Source organism: Myotis yumanensis, unplaced genomic scaffold, assembly GCF_028538775.1.
Source record: "Myotis yumanensis isolate MYYU_CA2020_CCGP unplaced genomic scaffold, mMyoYum1.0.hap1 SCAF_5, whole genome shotgun sequence".
Taxonomy (NCBI): domain Eukaryota; kingdom Metazoa; phylum Chordata; class Mammalia; order Chiroptera; family Vespertilionidae; genus Myotis; species Myotis yumanensis.
Window position 1 is genome coordinate 23,624,962 of NW_027223756.1, and position 14,528 is coordinate 23,639,489.

At 46.7% G+C, this 14,528-nt stretch overlaps 2 protein-coding genes and 1 non-coding gene across 5 annotated transcripts in view; 1 reads left to right on the forward strand and 2 right to left on the reverse strand.

The window, feature by feature from the left end:
• DPYSL3 (dihydropyrimidinase like 3) overlaps positions 1–5,937 on the forward strand; it is a 101,908-nt gene extending 95,971 nt beyond the window's left edge. For both annotated transcript variants that reach the window (XM_070414662.1, XM_070414663.1), the window contains exons 11-14: positions 734–904; positions 2,300–2,479; positions 3,478–3,640; positions 5,436–5,937. In XM_070414662.1, coding sequence (XP_070270763.1) covers positions 734–904; positions 2,300–2,479; positions 3,478–3,640; positions 5,436–5,524 — 603 coding nt within the window. In that variant the 3' untranslated portion in view covers positions 5,525–5,937. The remainder of the gene's footprint in view (positions 1–733; positions 905–2,299; positions 2,480–3,477; positions 3,641–5,435) is intronic.
• A 3,508-nt stretch (positions 5,938–9,445) lies between these two features.
• Positions 9,446–9,549, reverse strand: LOC139011843 (U6 spliceosomal RNA). Its single transcript, XR_011471672.1, has one exon. It is a non-coding gene; the product is annotated as a U6 spliceosomal RNA (small nuclear RNA).
• A 1,579-nt stretch (positions 9,550–11,128) lies between these two features.
• STK32A (serine/threonine kinase 32A) overlaps positions 11,129–14,528 on the reverse strand; it is a 91,500-nt gene continuing 88,100 nt past the window's right edge. For both annotated transcript variants that reach the window (XM_070414666.1, XM_070414664.1), the window contains exons 12-13: positions 13,164–13,228; positions 11,129–12,795 (exon numbers count right to left, since the gene is read on the reverse strand). In XM_070414666.1, coding sequence (XP_070270767.1) covers positions 12,702–12,795; positions 13,164–13,228 — 159 coding nt within the window. In that variant the 3' untranslated portion in view covers positions 11,129–12,701. The remainder of the gene's footprint in view (positions 12,796–13,163; positions 13,229–14,528) is intronic.

Genomic DNA, 14,528 nt, shown 5'->3' on the forward strand with positions numbered 1-14,528 from the left:
CCCTTTTCTTTTTGGCTACCAGGAAGCTAGATTTTAAGCTAAACTCTTTTTTTTTCTTACCTGAGCCTTTTGTTTTGTCAAGAGAGAGAGGATAAATATTTTTGTCTCTTCTCTTATATACTTAGATTTTATTTTTTTTACATTGTTATGTATTTGTGAGTGTATGTATTTATCTTGGCACTATCTAGAATTGTTTAAAAATTATATATATATATATATATATATATATGCACAACATAGTACATTCTTGATAAAGAACACTTGGAAACCACTGAAAAAAACACATTCATGAAAGAAGGCAAAAATTACTCATCAATTCCACTCCCCAGGGATAACCACTGTTGTCATTTGGGCGAGGTTCTTCCATAGTTATCCTATGTGTGTACAAATACAAACACATATTTAAAAAATGGGCTCATCATCACTTTGTTTTTAGTGTGAACTCTCTATAACCCCTGTTGGAATTAGAAGGGGTAAAAGTAAGTAAATGTATGCACATAACCAGAGAAAAAGAAAAGCCTACTTCTGGAGCAGTAACTTCCCTCTTAAGCTTTGTGTTTAATCGTTTTGCCTGGGCGACCATGACAGCCCAGCCGGTTCTGAAAGCTTGCTGGGTGTGGTTCTGTGCTCACAACCTCAAAGGCTCCTGTTTGTATTTGGTGGCCTTAGTGGTCACCCTGCTCTGAGCTTAGAAGCCCTGCATGGACAATAAAAAAAAATTGTATTTCCATAGGCCACAGGGAAAATGGATGAAAACCAGTTTGTGGCTGTGACGAGCACAAATGCTGCAAAGATCTTCAACCTGTACCCCCGCAAGGGAAGGATATCTGTGGGTTCCGACAGCGACCTGGTGATCTGGGATCCAGATGCTGTAAAGATCGTCTCTGCCAAGAACCACCAGTCGGTGAGGCTGGAGCTGGAGGCGTGGACCGGGGCGGGGAACGCGTGCAGGGAACTTGGTCAGGAGAGAGGTGTGTATGTGGTGTGCCAGGGTAGTTAGCCTAGGATATGTTCCAATAACAAACCGTCCCAAATGCTCAGTGACTTCCAACCTCCACACTTCAGTTCTCACTCCTGCCTTCCAAAGTGAGTCAGCAGAAGGGCTCTGCCTACTATAGTCACTGCGGGATGGAGGCCGATAGAGATGTCATCTCTACATGCGTCCCCGAAAGCTTTCCCAACGTCACTTCCTGTCATGCTGCATTGGCCACAGCCCTCCAGGAGGGCAGGAAATGCAGTGGTGCCTTGTGCCTAGAAGGAAAAGAATGGGTGACCAGCACTGATGACGTCATTGGGAAGAGTTTCAGGTGGAAGGTAATTCCCAGTACCTCAAGGACAGGGGCTTAATACTTGTTAATAAAATAAAAATAGCTCATATTTTAAAAAAAATACATTTCTTTATTGATTTCAGAGAGGAAGGAAGAGGGAGAGAGAGATAGAAATATCAATGATGAGAGAGAATCATTGATTGGCTGCCTCCTGCACGCCCTCCACTGGGGATCAAGCCCACAACCCAGGCATGCGCCCTTGGCCGGAATCGAACCTGGGACTTTTCAGTCTGCAGGGCGACGCTCTATCCACTGAATAAAATAGGCCAGGGCAATAGCTCGTATTTTTTAAGCACCTATGTTTCAGGCACTGTACTTGTCTTCCATTCAATCTCCCCAGCAGTCTTCCAGGGGCAGGCACTATCATTATCCTCATTTTGTAGATAAGGAAATGGAGGTGCAGAGGGATTAAATAGTTTAGGCCGCAAGGAAATGAAGCTAGGATTCAAGCCCCGACAACCTGACTCTGAACTGATGCCCGTAACCATTTGCAGGGACGCCTTGCACTGGTTGAATAAGTGAAGGAGGTAGGGAGAAATCCCGTTGTTGGTGGGAATGGCCTTTGCTCAGACATTGTGTCACATCACATTATTTCATTTCAAGCTAGCAGGGGCCGAAGGGGTCATGTGACCCACCTACCCACCCACCACTTCAAGGCCGCCAAGTACAGCATCCCTGATACTTATCCGGCTTCTCCATGGGCACTGACAAAATTTACTTCTATCCTGGGGACCTTAATAAGGACTGGGTGCTTCTCTTTGCTAGGAAATCCAGCCTGTACTTGGGGAGCTTCTATCTCCAGGGCCTCTACCCACTGAGCCCTTGTAGGTGCATTGTAGGCTTTTCCTGGCTTACCTGGCCAGTCAGGTCTAGCCACGCTGAAGGCAGGATCGAAAGCACATGAGAACCACATTGTCTTTCTCCCCTTCTCACGCCCATACCTATGACTGTGTCCCCCGCCCTGTCCCTAGGCTGCGGAGTATAACATCTTTGAAGGCATGGAGCTGCGCGGTGCTCCCCTCGTGGTCATCTGCCAGGGCAAGATCATGCTGGAGGATGGCAGCCTGCACGTGACCCAGGGGGCCGGCCGCTTCACCCCCTGCAGCCCCTTCTCCGACTATGTGTACAAGCGCATTAAAGCCCGGAGGAAGGTGAGGAGGCCGGGAGCCGGGGGTGGGGTGGGAGGGGCTGTGTCCTGTTCAGGCACGGGGACAGTATCCCTGGATCGGGAGGGGGCGCTGCGCTCCAGACCCCACCAAAGAGAAGCACAGCGCTCGCCTCTTCCCGGGACACGCGCTCCGATTCAGTGCACACAGAAAGGGTCTTCAAATGTTTTGGTCAAAGAAAGGTTTTTTCAAATGATTTCCCCCCATTTTATAGTGCTTTTCTTTAAAATAATTTAAAATTGTAATAATTCAAAATAATATATATAATTTAACTCTTTAAGGCTTATGAGACCCGGGAGTCCACACCCGTCCCGGTCCCATTTTGTCCAGGCAGGGCTGGTCCACGGGGACACATGTTTATAATTCTTCTAGCTGGTTCTGTGCATCAAATAACATCTTATATTTCTGATTTAATAGCTAGATGGACAGACAGACATATACACACACGTATATCTATCCATCTACCTACCTACCTACACATTACAAGCAGAGCATCCCTGGTGGATCTAGGGGTGAGGCCCATAACTCTGTCTTTTCAGCTCCCCATCCTACCCCCTACAGTCTCAGGTCACTTTTAGGTAAGTGAGGGCTCCACACAGCAGGGCTAGACTAGCCCTGGGAGCCTGGAGTTTGAACTACCCTTCCCACCTGCTCTGCACTGGCCGTACAGGTGGTTCTTCCATTTCATGTTTCCGCCATTGGTTTCCTCTGCTGGGAACACTGCCCTCCACAACACACCTCTGTACCCGCAGCCTCCTCCCTCTTAAGATCAAAGGTCACCCTTAGAGAATCCTTCACCTACCTCCATCAGCATTCTATCATACACCCCCCCCCCCCTTATTTTATACTCCTCCTCTCCTTCAAATAACTTTTTTTTTCCTGGTTCTCACTGCACACACTTAATACACTGATATATTTGTGCTACCTAGAACCGACCCTTAGCTTTTAAAGGAATAGAAGGTGATGTGCTTTCTCTGCCGCAGATGGCAGACCTGCACGCCGTCCCGAGGGGCATGTATGACGGCCCGGTGTTTGACCTGACCACCACGCCCAAGGGGGGCACCCCCGCAGGCTCCACCCGGGGCTCCCCCACTCGGCCGACCCCACCCGTGAGGAACCTCCATCAGTCGGGATTTAGCCTGTCGGGTGAGTCGGAAAAGCTGACGGTGACCCTTAATGAGAAAGGGAGGAGAGGAGAGAAGGGGGAAGGGGACTCAGTGCTCTAAGCTAACGGTGGTCCTTGGAGCGAACCCAGACCGCCTTTTAGGGGACAGGTTACTGGGCAAGAAGGATGGTTTGTGCTGAATCAATAAATAAGTCCTGCTGAGAAAGCAAGATGAGGCTCAGTCAGGCTCAAGGTCAGGCTTAAATGACACCAGTTCTGCTTAGAGCTCCCATCTGGTGGGGGAGGATGGGGGGTGAATTCATAGTGATTTTCTGCATTAGACTGTGAGAGCGGTGCAATGTGCCCAGGTGAAAAGAGAGCTCAGATTCTTTTTATGCTCGAATTGCAATAGCTTCTTCCAGCCCACGATTTTTATTCTGCCCTCCCTCTTACTAGTAATCAAGCTAACAGCAGCCGCTGCTGATTGGACATTTACCGTGGGGTAGCCATATCACGAATCTTACCTATTCTTTAAGAACTGCCTGATATAAATACGAAATAATGATTCAGTTCTTCCACAACCAGTAGTCTTAAATTGCGAAAAAATAAATGTTAGGTTAGGGTCTCTATGATGAACAATTTAAATGTGAGGGAAGCAGGACAGAGATGTGCAAAGAGAAAACTGGCAGCAGGAAGGGGATATGGGGAGGAAAAGAGATGAGGGGGACCTAGTCGGGAGGAAGACAAAAGAAAAGGGCTGAAAGGTCTCAGGTGACATGGCCAGAGGTCACAGCACGCTCCCTGCTGAAGTCTTTGCCAGCGTTCTGTCCTATTCTGTTGCTCCCTGGCTCCCCTCAGCCCTAAGCTTCTCCGGCTCCTTCTGAATGGACAGAGGGACTCACTGGTGTTTCATGGTGTGCTGTGGCTGCAGGGGCCTGGCCGTCACCACTGCCAGTTGTGACCCTAGCCCGTGGTCAGCAAACTGCGGCTCTCGAGCCACATGCGGCTCTTTGGCCCCTTCAGTGTGGCTCTTCCACAAAATACCACGTGGGGCGAGCACGTACAGTGCGATTGAAACTTCGTGGCCCATGCGCAGAAGTCGGTATTTTGTGGAAGAGCCAGTATTTTGTGGAAGAGCCACACTCAAGGGGGCAAAGAGCCGCATGTGGCTCTTGAGCCACGGTTTGCCGAGCCGCAGTTTGCCGACCACTGCCCTAGCCCCTCACAGCCTCAGTCACCTCCTCTTTCAATGGGATAATAACAGTCCATTTCTGGAAAGATAGTGGGGAGAGTTGAGTAAGACAAACTGAGAAACATTTAAACCGTTGCTTGAAACGTGAATGGAGCAGCTATTTCTCATAACACTCTCATCGTTGCTTTTATTATCATTGTTATGATGTGGAGGGTCGGATGAAGTCCAGATATAAACCTGGCTTTCCCTGGCAGAGGGTGAGTTTCAGGAGGGTGGGTATGAAAAGTCTGGAAGACCTACCAAGCGAGAATGGGCGAGGAGGCCAGAAGGCTCGTAATAGCCCAGTGGTTCTCAACCTTCCTAATGCCGCGACCCTTTAATACAGTTCCTCATGTTGTGGTGACCCCCAATTTCATTGGTACAAATTGAACATAATTAAAGCATAGTGATTAATCACAAAAACAATACTTAATTATATATGTGTTGTCCAATGGTCTTAGGCGACCCTTGTGAAAGGGTCATTCAACCCCCAAAGGGGTCGAGACCCACAGGTTGAGAACCACTGGCTTAGACTCTTAAAATTAATCCAGTTTCTCTCTTGTCCACACCCCACCCCCTCCCGATTTTTCTCCCTGGGAATGCAGGCACCCAAGTGGATGAAGGGGTCCGCTCAGCCAGCAAGCGCATCGTGGCGCCCCCTGGAGGCCGTTCTAACATCACATCCCTGAGTTAAGCAACCCCCTCCCCAGAGAGAGGGGCAGAAGCAAGAAGAGATTGATTTGAAGCCAACATGGTACACCGATATTTAAGGAGGAGAGCGAATCCAAACAGTTACGACCTAAAGAATCAATAAGCCTCAAGCCTTATGTTTCTCCAATGTTACGCTCGCTTGCCTAGCTTTACGAATATTGCTTTGTTTATGCCTAGCCTTGATTTGGTTGACCCCCCCCTCCCCCATTTACATGCATGCAATCAGACAGGCCACTAAGGTAAGGAGTCTGTTATCTAGTGTTGAGAGCGTGTGTAGTGCTGCATCTTAAGACAAGGGGACAGACAAAGCTGGATGTCAGGAGACTGAACAGAAGGGACACAGTTATTTGGGGTGAGTGGGTGGTGGGAGCCTGAGCAAGGCTGGGAGCTCAGAGGGCTGGGGTGGGGTGAGCACGGGGAGGGGGGTGGGTGGGTGAATATAAGGGGTCTTGTGTATTGTGTTAATGAAGTACATTTATTTCCTTGGAAGATGGCTCCTGGGGGTCCGGGGGCAGCAGAGAAGGCAGGCGGGGTCTTCAGGTTCTGGACTTTGTCACGTCCTCTCTTAGTAGATTTCATGTCTTTGAGCATTTTATTAAAACACCAAAACCCAGCCATGGCTTCCTCTTGGTCGTGCCAGTGCTTGGCCGGGCTTCTTTCTCAGAGCTGCTTTCAAATGCTTCTCTTTTCCTGGCTGGGAAGGAGGAGAGGAGGGAGGAGGGACACTTCTCTGGTCTTGGTGCTATTAAGAGGCAACACCTGGGAGCGCGCACAGGCCCTCGGGGTGGGGCGGCCTCGCTTACATAGCACCTCCCTGTAAACAGGAGGTGGAGGTCACCTTCTCCTGGTCTTTTCAAACTGAGGAGGGCAGCCTGCCCCTGGCATCTTGTGTGAAGGGCTGCTCCTGCCAGTGGTGAGTGTTTGATTGTCTTGGTCTCCCGAGATCCCCGCACAGCCATGAGCGAATCAGATTTGTGCTGTTGCTGAAGGCTGATTTTCTTAGGGGTTCCTTAGCTTCCATCTGAGCTTGTGTGGGAGTCAGGCAGGGCTTTGGGAAAGCCAGCCTGGAGCAGCAAGAGCATGTCCTGTGACCATGGTTCTGGTGCTCAGTCCTAGGCCATCTGTCTCCCCGGCCATCAGCACAGCCTTGGGGGGAGCTTTTGTTTGGTACCACGTCTCCCCAGGTGGGTGGCGGTGACAAGTGGCCCACAAGTACAGGAAGCGCCCGCACCTTCCCTGTCTGCCGGAGCTGAACGTCCTTCCCCGTCCAAACTCAACTTCAGAACAAGTTCTCTGAACTGGACGAGATTGTAGAACTAAGGGGCCCCTGTGCAGGAACAAATGTATTTCACCTGCGATCTGACTTCTGTGCTGGGATCCAGCTGGTAGAACTCGTAACCCTGTGTACTAGGTACTCTGAAGAGAGGCCGCAAACACCTCCCAGGTGTTTGGGAGAAACCTAACTGCAGGTTTTAACACATTGTATGCGGGTAGTAACAGGTGGCTCTACTACTTACAGTCAACGGTAAAACGTATAAATACGTTTCCCAAATACAATGTGTTTTAAGGGGAAGGCCAGAGGGAGAGCATACGTGTCTGGGGAGGCATGTGGAAATAGCCAAGGAAGAGGATTCCCCCTAACTAAGCTAATTTCTCGTCCAATTATGAAAAAGAGGATTTCCTCTTAAAAGAAGAGGAACCTTGCTACCTTTAAGGCTTTTTCATGGTGCCTTTATTTTAAGGAAACGTAAGTGAAGGGGAGGGTGCAGCTCGTGGTTTATAACTCAAAGATGTGGGAGCCTGTTTCAAACTAGGAGCGGCAGTTTTGCAGACCAGCAGCCCTCTTGTTATATCAGAAGCGTATGCTATATACCTCATTGGCTGGGCTGGATTTAGGATATGTTGCAGTACCAGCCACAGCCACCAGATGGAGGAAAAGACACGTTAATAACTAGTGGGAACATCCACTTCTGTACCATCGGCTGCTGTTACCAGCCCCCGAGTCCAGCTCATCCTTCCTGACCTCTCTATGCCATGAAAACCAATATTTCATGGCCCAGTTGGCTGCACTTGGGACTTCTGAATGACACATTCAACCAGGTCTTACATTCTCCACGAGCTTCCCCTGCTGGGGGAGCAGCCCCTTCATGCCTCGATGCCGGGCAACACGATCTGAGAAAAGCCCCCCTTTCTTCATGCCTGTTAGTGACTTCCCAAGCACAGAAATTCCTGGGAATTCCAAGAACACTCCCACTGTCGACTTTGATTTCTGGTTCCTTGTTACTTACGTTAAATTCTATATTCCAATCTGTCCTGTTCCTTAAGACACATCAAAGAGCCCCATACACACGGGTTTAGGAAGAGGTCACCACAGTGAGTCAGGCCCTGTCAGAATTCACTGGCACCTCCAACTGCGGGAGGGCTTGCTGGGTCTTTTGTCTTCCTCCCAGGCTTTCTTTCGCTGTCTCCTGTCGTGGCCTGGGCCCTCTCTAAGGATACCCCGCCTGCTCCCCTCCCCCCAACCTCCCCACGTTGTCCCTAAACCCAGATGGCCATCAGCTAGGGTTCTGTGTGGGAGAGCCACGATCTTGGGTGCTTGAAAGGTATTTGAGGAACTGTTAATTCCGTCACCCCAGCAGAGATACTTCTAAGTTTTCTGAAATTGGCAGGGCTGTAGCCATCTCGAAAATGGGTTTTCTTCCGAGTCCCCTCATCCTTTGGCCTTTGTCTTTGTACCGACACCCAGAAAGTCACCGTCTGCTCTGAAGGCCTCCATCCTAAGCCTGGACTTTTCACTCACCCTGAGTAGCCCTTCCCAACAGGGTGACGCATTACACAAGCACCCCAGGCCTTCTCTCCCGGAAAAGTCCAGCTGGAGCCCCAGACATACACCGGCTGTCCCGGCAGCCAGCATCCGTGGTCGGTCCCCTCTTTGGAAAGTCGTGTGCGGGTGTTCAGTTCTGTGTCTGGTGACCGTGGACAGACAGTGACCTCCCTGTGACCTGTGGTAGCTGTGAGGCGGCTCTGGAATGTGAAGAGCTGTTTGGTTTGAACCGTGAAGAAAAAACTGTGTATTGAGTTTAGCTGAGATTAAGAAGAAAAAAAAAAAAATTTCATCAAGTGACTGTTCATGTAAACCTGGTTATTAAAATAACTATAAAATCACAGATGTCGTTCTGTCTTTTCTGGGTGTGACATGACATTGACCCAAATTGTTAAAATCAGTAAAACTGAAATGGTTGGTAAGGGGGGCAGATCTAATGAAAACAGAGTTACCCAGAGAAAATGTGGGGAATTCCTATCTTTTCAGTTGAGGTTGAGCTTTTATATGGCTAAAGAGTTTGATGACTATTGTTAAAACTTGGGGGAATTACTAAGTTTATATATATATATATATATATAATCAAATTTGGTATTAGTGTAAATGCCTTCTGTGTTCTTTGTTGTGTCATTCCCTTAAAGCATTGCTTCTTCATAAAGGCCTGCAATTTGAGAAAACGAAAACTAAGCATGTTGCAAAGTATATTCTTTAGCAAGCTGGTCCCAAGGAATCTCATGAGTGTTAGGATTATTAACTATGTCCACTCCTTTGAGAGACTTATGTGTATGTCATCAAATTCAAAGCTCTTAGAAATCCTGTCTTTCAAAATCTGTCCAATTCAAGGCTCTTAAACTGTTGTTTTTTTTTATCTATTTATCATCTTCTAAAAGTCCACCAAACCCTTTTGGGGAAACACTTCTGGACCTAATTACAATTTACATAGAACATTTTTTCATTGTAAATGTTAGACTAGTGTATGCAAAGAATTTTTTTTTTTGAAAAGTGTATAACTGAAAACATCAGGGGTAGATTTGGGTAGACTTAAGCAAAGCTGGATCTAGCATGTTGCTTCTTTTCTTTTAAGAACATGTGGATTGCTTCACCAATTTGCATGTCATCCTGGCACGGGGGCCATGCTCATCTCTGTGTGGTTCTAATTTGAGTATATGTGCTGCCCACTCGAGCACAGGGATTTTGTTTATTTTGTTTTTGTCTCTTCATCCTTCTTGCCTTCTTAGGAAAGCAAGTGGGAGTGAACTTGGCCATCGGCATTTCTAGGTTTTCATGTTACCTGCCTAGTAATTTCAGGGGAAGGATAGAGATTCCCTGGATAGTTGGTCTGGCCAAAGAGACTGACTCTAATTGGTCTGGCTCAAGTCATGTGTTTTCACCAGGAAACTAGTCACTGTGGCCGGGAGACTGGCACTGATGGGTCACACCTGGTCACATGGCCAGTCCTGAGCCACCTGAACCACGTGGACTCTCACTAACTCAAGGAATATTAATGTGGTATCAGAAGACAAGGGGATGGCTGCTGGGCAGGCAAAACCAGCAGATGGTCCCATCACTAGTCTAAAGCCTGAAGGGCATGGATGCTCTGCTCAGCAAAGTGTCTGTGACTAGGATGGGACGGGGGGAGGGGGGGGGAAGGAGGGCGGGAGGGGGCAGGGGGAGAGAAGGAGATCTGGGTGCTAATTTCCGGTGAATTGCTTTTATGTATGAGGAGCCCCTCTTGGTTTGATAGACCAATGCTGTCAGTACAGGAGCACAGAAGCTCAGAAACTATACTAAAAGCTACTCTGAACACATAAAGAGTTATTTCAGCTTGGGGTTCAAGGTCTGATGATTAATAAGCTTTGACCCAGCCCTTGCCAGTTGGAGCATCATACCATACACGGAAAGGTAACCAGTTCAATTCTGGTCAGGGCACATACCTAGGTTGTGGGTTTGATCCCCAGTGAGGGCATGTACAGGATGCAACTATCAACGTTTCTCTCATCTCTATCTCTCCTCCTATCTCCCCTCCTCTCTCTCTCTCTCCCCTCTCCCCCCTCCCACTCTCTAAAATCAGAAAAACAAACTTTTGAATGAGGATTAAAATAAATAATAAGCTTTAGGCCATAGTCCCATTTTCTGGCTCAAACTCAGGATTGGGGACACACCTCTCCCTCTCCTGACCAGGCAGCAGCTGAGCTCTGTTTAGGACTAGCGTGGGTTAAAGGGCACGGTCAGTGCTCACAGTGAACTCAAGTGACAGGGCTCCAAAAGGGATGGAGCAATGTTTTTAACAATGTCCTTGCAATTCGCACATTGACAAACTTCCACACGCTTGCGGGCTGGAGAATCTGGTCAACTTGTCAACCCACCCCTCTCCTTGTGAAATTGAGTCAGGGCAAGCACTTAGAATTTATAGTGTTCGGAGGAAAACAAAATAGCATAGACACGGTGTGGAGAAGGTAGAGAAAAGGAATCCAACACACAGAACAAAGGAGCTGGTTTTAATTCTTAACAAAAGGATGGTTGCTGTTCAAGTAGGTAGGCACTGTTTCACAGCTCTGCCAGAAATGCTGGGCCTATCAGCTTAGTGAGAAGACTACTATAAATGCTGAGTTAAAATTCAGCACTGGCTTCTACCCATGCCGAGATGCCCCAGTGCAAACCCCTTCTGGAAAAGTCTGGTGTAGCAAGTGGCCGCAGCTGTGACTTCTGCCTATGTCCACACGTCTGGTTTCTCAAATGGACCCGTCTGGTCTCCCCTATTGCCAGCTTAACACCACCTTGGTGAGGCCCACACTCTCCATAAAGAAGGACAAGGGTGGCAGAGAGGTTAAAACAGTCCCCTGTCAAGACTATTCACTTCTTGACTCCCTAGGCAGTGGCATCTGTAGGTGGCCCAAAATAGTCCCTCTGCAAAGATCTTCAGGAGAGAGGAGATACATTACATGCACATCTCATGTAGGTGAATTAACTTGGCGATTTACAAACACATAAAGAAAATATAAAGGAAAACAGTGAGACATCAATCAGACTTTAAGTAATTAGGTGATCCTACCTGCCATTCTTCAGTGAGCACAAGGCATTCCTTTAGTTCCATGACCCCTAACCGCACAGACATGTACACATCCACGGTGCTTAGTGTAATTCTACTCTATAAGTGCATGTGTAATTTGTTCAATGTTTTGATTCATTTGATATCGGCCAAAAATAAAGGTAAACAGCAAAATCAAAATGAACCAAAAATGGGGACTTGTTTCATTGTTGACAGGCAGCTCACTGTCCTGGCTTCACAAAGAGAAGACACCCACCATACATTATGGGTAATTTCAGGGAATTTTCAAGGGTAAATTTTACTGTTCAAATTCACTGCACATTCTAACTGAGACTGTAACTCCCAAGTAAGACACGCCACTGTATTGCAAGGTGGACATGCTATCAATGTGACAAGTCTTTCCTGATCCCCTCCAGATTTAGGGCTCTGATAATCTTAAGAGGACCATGAGCTCTCAAGGATTGTGATTACTGGAAGAAGGCAAGTGGTGTGCTAATAAATATCTAACAATGGCTTGCTGGGTGGGTGGGTGGGGGAAATGCCTTGATTTGTAGCGTTGGCCAATTTCCATTGTGTAAATGCCTCATCATCACCAATTTCAACTTCCCAACTTCATGTCACTGTACAGGGTGTTGGGACAGATGTGCACAGCAGGTTCTTGCTAGCTGGGATAAGCTGATGTGGTGTGTGACTTTGGCATAGCACTGGGAGGCCCAGGTAAGTCTGTTTCACTTTAATCCAGTCCCACTCATTTCTTCCTGATTGGATTCCTTATTCCTATTCAATCAGGCTGGGGGATTGCGACCTCCTTATGAAGTTTTCTAGCTCTGAAGAGCCTCACTCAGTCAGCCCCCAAACACCTCACTCAATCACCCCCCTATGTTCATTTGTCCATCTGTCACAGTGTAACTAGGAGTGGAAAAATAAATCTACATCCAAATAGTCCTTTAGAAATAAGAATAAAAGCTGTGTAGGACAACAGTGGTTTCAATAAAAAGGCAGAGGAGAGCTCATCTAGTAGACCCCTCTCATTTTAGAAGAATAAACTGAAGCAGAGGAAGTGGTTAAGTGACTTGCTCATGGTCACATGGTTTGTTAGTGGTGTACCCAGTTCCCAGGAGCCCAGGGAGCTCTTCATTGTCTCGTGCCGCCTCCCTCAAAAGTAGGCATTCACGTTTTCTAAGGTGTGTGAGGTGTGCGGAGGGAACTACGTCGGCTCATCCTGCTGTGGAAGTCAGAACCTGCTGGCCCGAGTGGCAGGAAATGTCCCAAGAAGAAGATGCTGACGACTCACAGGTTGTTATTCTGGCCGTTCTCTTCTTGTGGGTCTTTGGTCTGTTCGAAGGCGAGATTTGCTTGCCTTTTATTAAAGTCCCTTTTTACTCTTAAAAGGGGGAAAAAAGAAAGAGGGTTTATTCACTGAAAATAAAGAGTTAAGCCTTTGAAATGATAGCATTAAGCCCAACAATTTATAGAGGGAAACCTTAAAAACATCATAGATTTGAAATATTTAAGTCCCGATTTCTCTGCCCTTCCCATCAACAGAAACTTGAAGCTCATTTACCTACTACAATATTTGAAATTTCTTATAAAAAATAAAAGGTTCCATAAGTTCCCAAATGTTCTATTATCATTTTTGTAATTAGAAAGAATAAAAAAATGTTAAAAATATATTAAGGTTTTGCAAGTAAAGTCTGGCTTGAAACACTATCATTTGCTGGGCTACTGTTCTTCCAGGAGCTACTGACTTACTTTTCCCTGTTGAAAATGATGAATTCCTTTTGCACAGATTCAAGGTGCTCTTGCAGAAGGCACATCTTCCAGGTGAACGTTGAAAAAAGAGTAGAGATATAGTTAGTAGATCAATGAGGGTCCTCAAGCAGCCAACACCTATTGAGTGTCTGTTCACTGAATGGCCCAATCAAAGAATGCATCCTTAAAACAGATGCTGTCTCAAAGTTTGTAGCAGGAGTGAGACCCCAACCAGAACAATAGGGCAGCAAATAGGGAAGAAACAGCAAGAGGATAAAATACATCAACACACTGCTCCCCACAATGAGCCAGCAGGGAAGACTTGGGTTATGGTTCATGACTTTGATGTCTTTCAGCCAAGCAGCCCTAGAAGAAACCATGGCTGCAAGAAGGGTGGGGACAAGGGCTTATTGAGCTAGTTACCTGCTCACCTCTAGTCTCCTGGCCTTCATGTGAAAGGTTTGGAGGTTCTACTTGAATTTAATGAACAGCCTCGAAACATCACTTCACACTGAATTCCTATCAAATGTTCCCCTCAGCGACTGTGCTGAGATTCATGAACCGGACTTCAGGGGCAGCAAACAGAGCTGTCCATATTTGTGGCTTCTCACAGACATGCAAACCATTTGCTTTGCTGTTTCACTGTCTAGCTTTCAACACCAAACAATGACTTGGCCATCATCATGAGAAAACTGAACCTCAAAAAAATGATACTCATCATTGGGCCCAGGACAGTGTCAGCCCCAGATCCAATATTTTCAAAGTCTGCAACAAAGTACATCCAAATTACTTCTGATGAAAAATATTATTCTCCAAGAAAGAAATGCCATTCATTTATATTTTTAAAAATCTAGGAATTAGAAAATGCTATATATTCAAGTACAATTTTAACACTAAAATATTACATAAATATATAAACAAAATATTACATACTATTTTAAAATATATTTACATAAACTTTTGTTTATCTATTTTATATATGTATATGTTTATATATTTATATACATATATATGTATGTACTTACACATTAAGTACATATATAAAAATATGTGTATATGTAAACTAAACATTTATATAAACATATATCCTATATAATAAAGAGGTAATATGCAAATTGACTGCCACACCCTCACACAAGATGGCCGCCCCCATGTGGGCACAAGATGGCCAGCAGGAGAGGGCAGTTGTGGGTGATCTGGCCTGCAGGGGAGGGCAGTTGGGGGCAACCAGGCTGCCAGGGGAGCAGTTAGGTGTTGATCAGGCCAGCAGGGGAGCAGTTAGGGGGTGATCAGGCTGGCAGGCAGAAGCAGTTAGGGGCAATCAAGCAGGCAGGCAGGTGAGAGGTTGGGAGCCAGCAGTCCTGG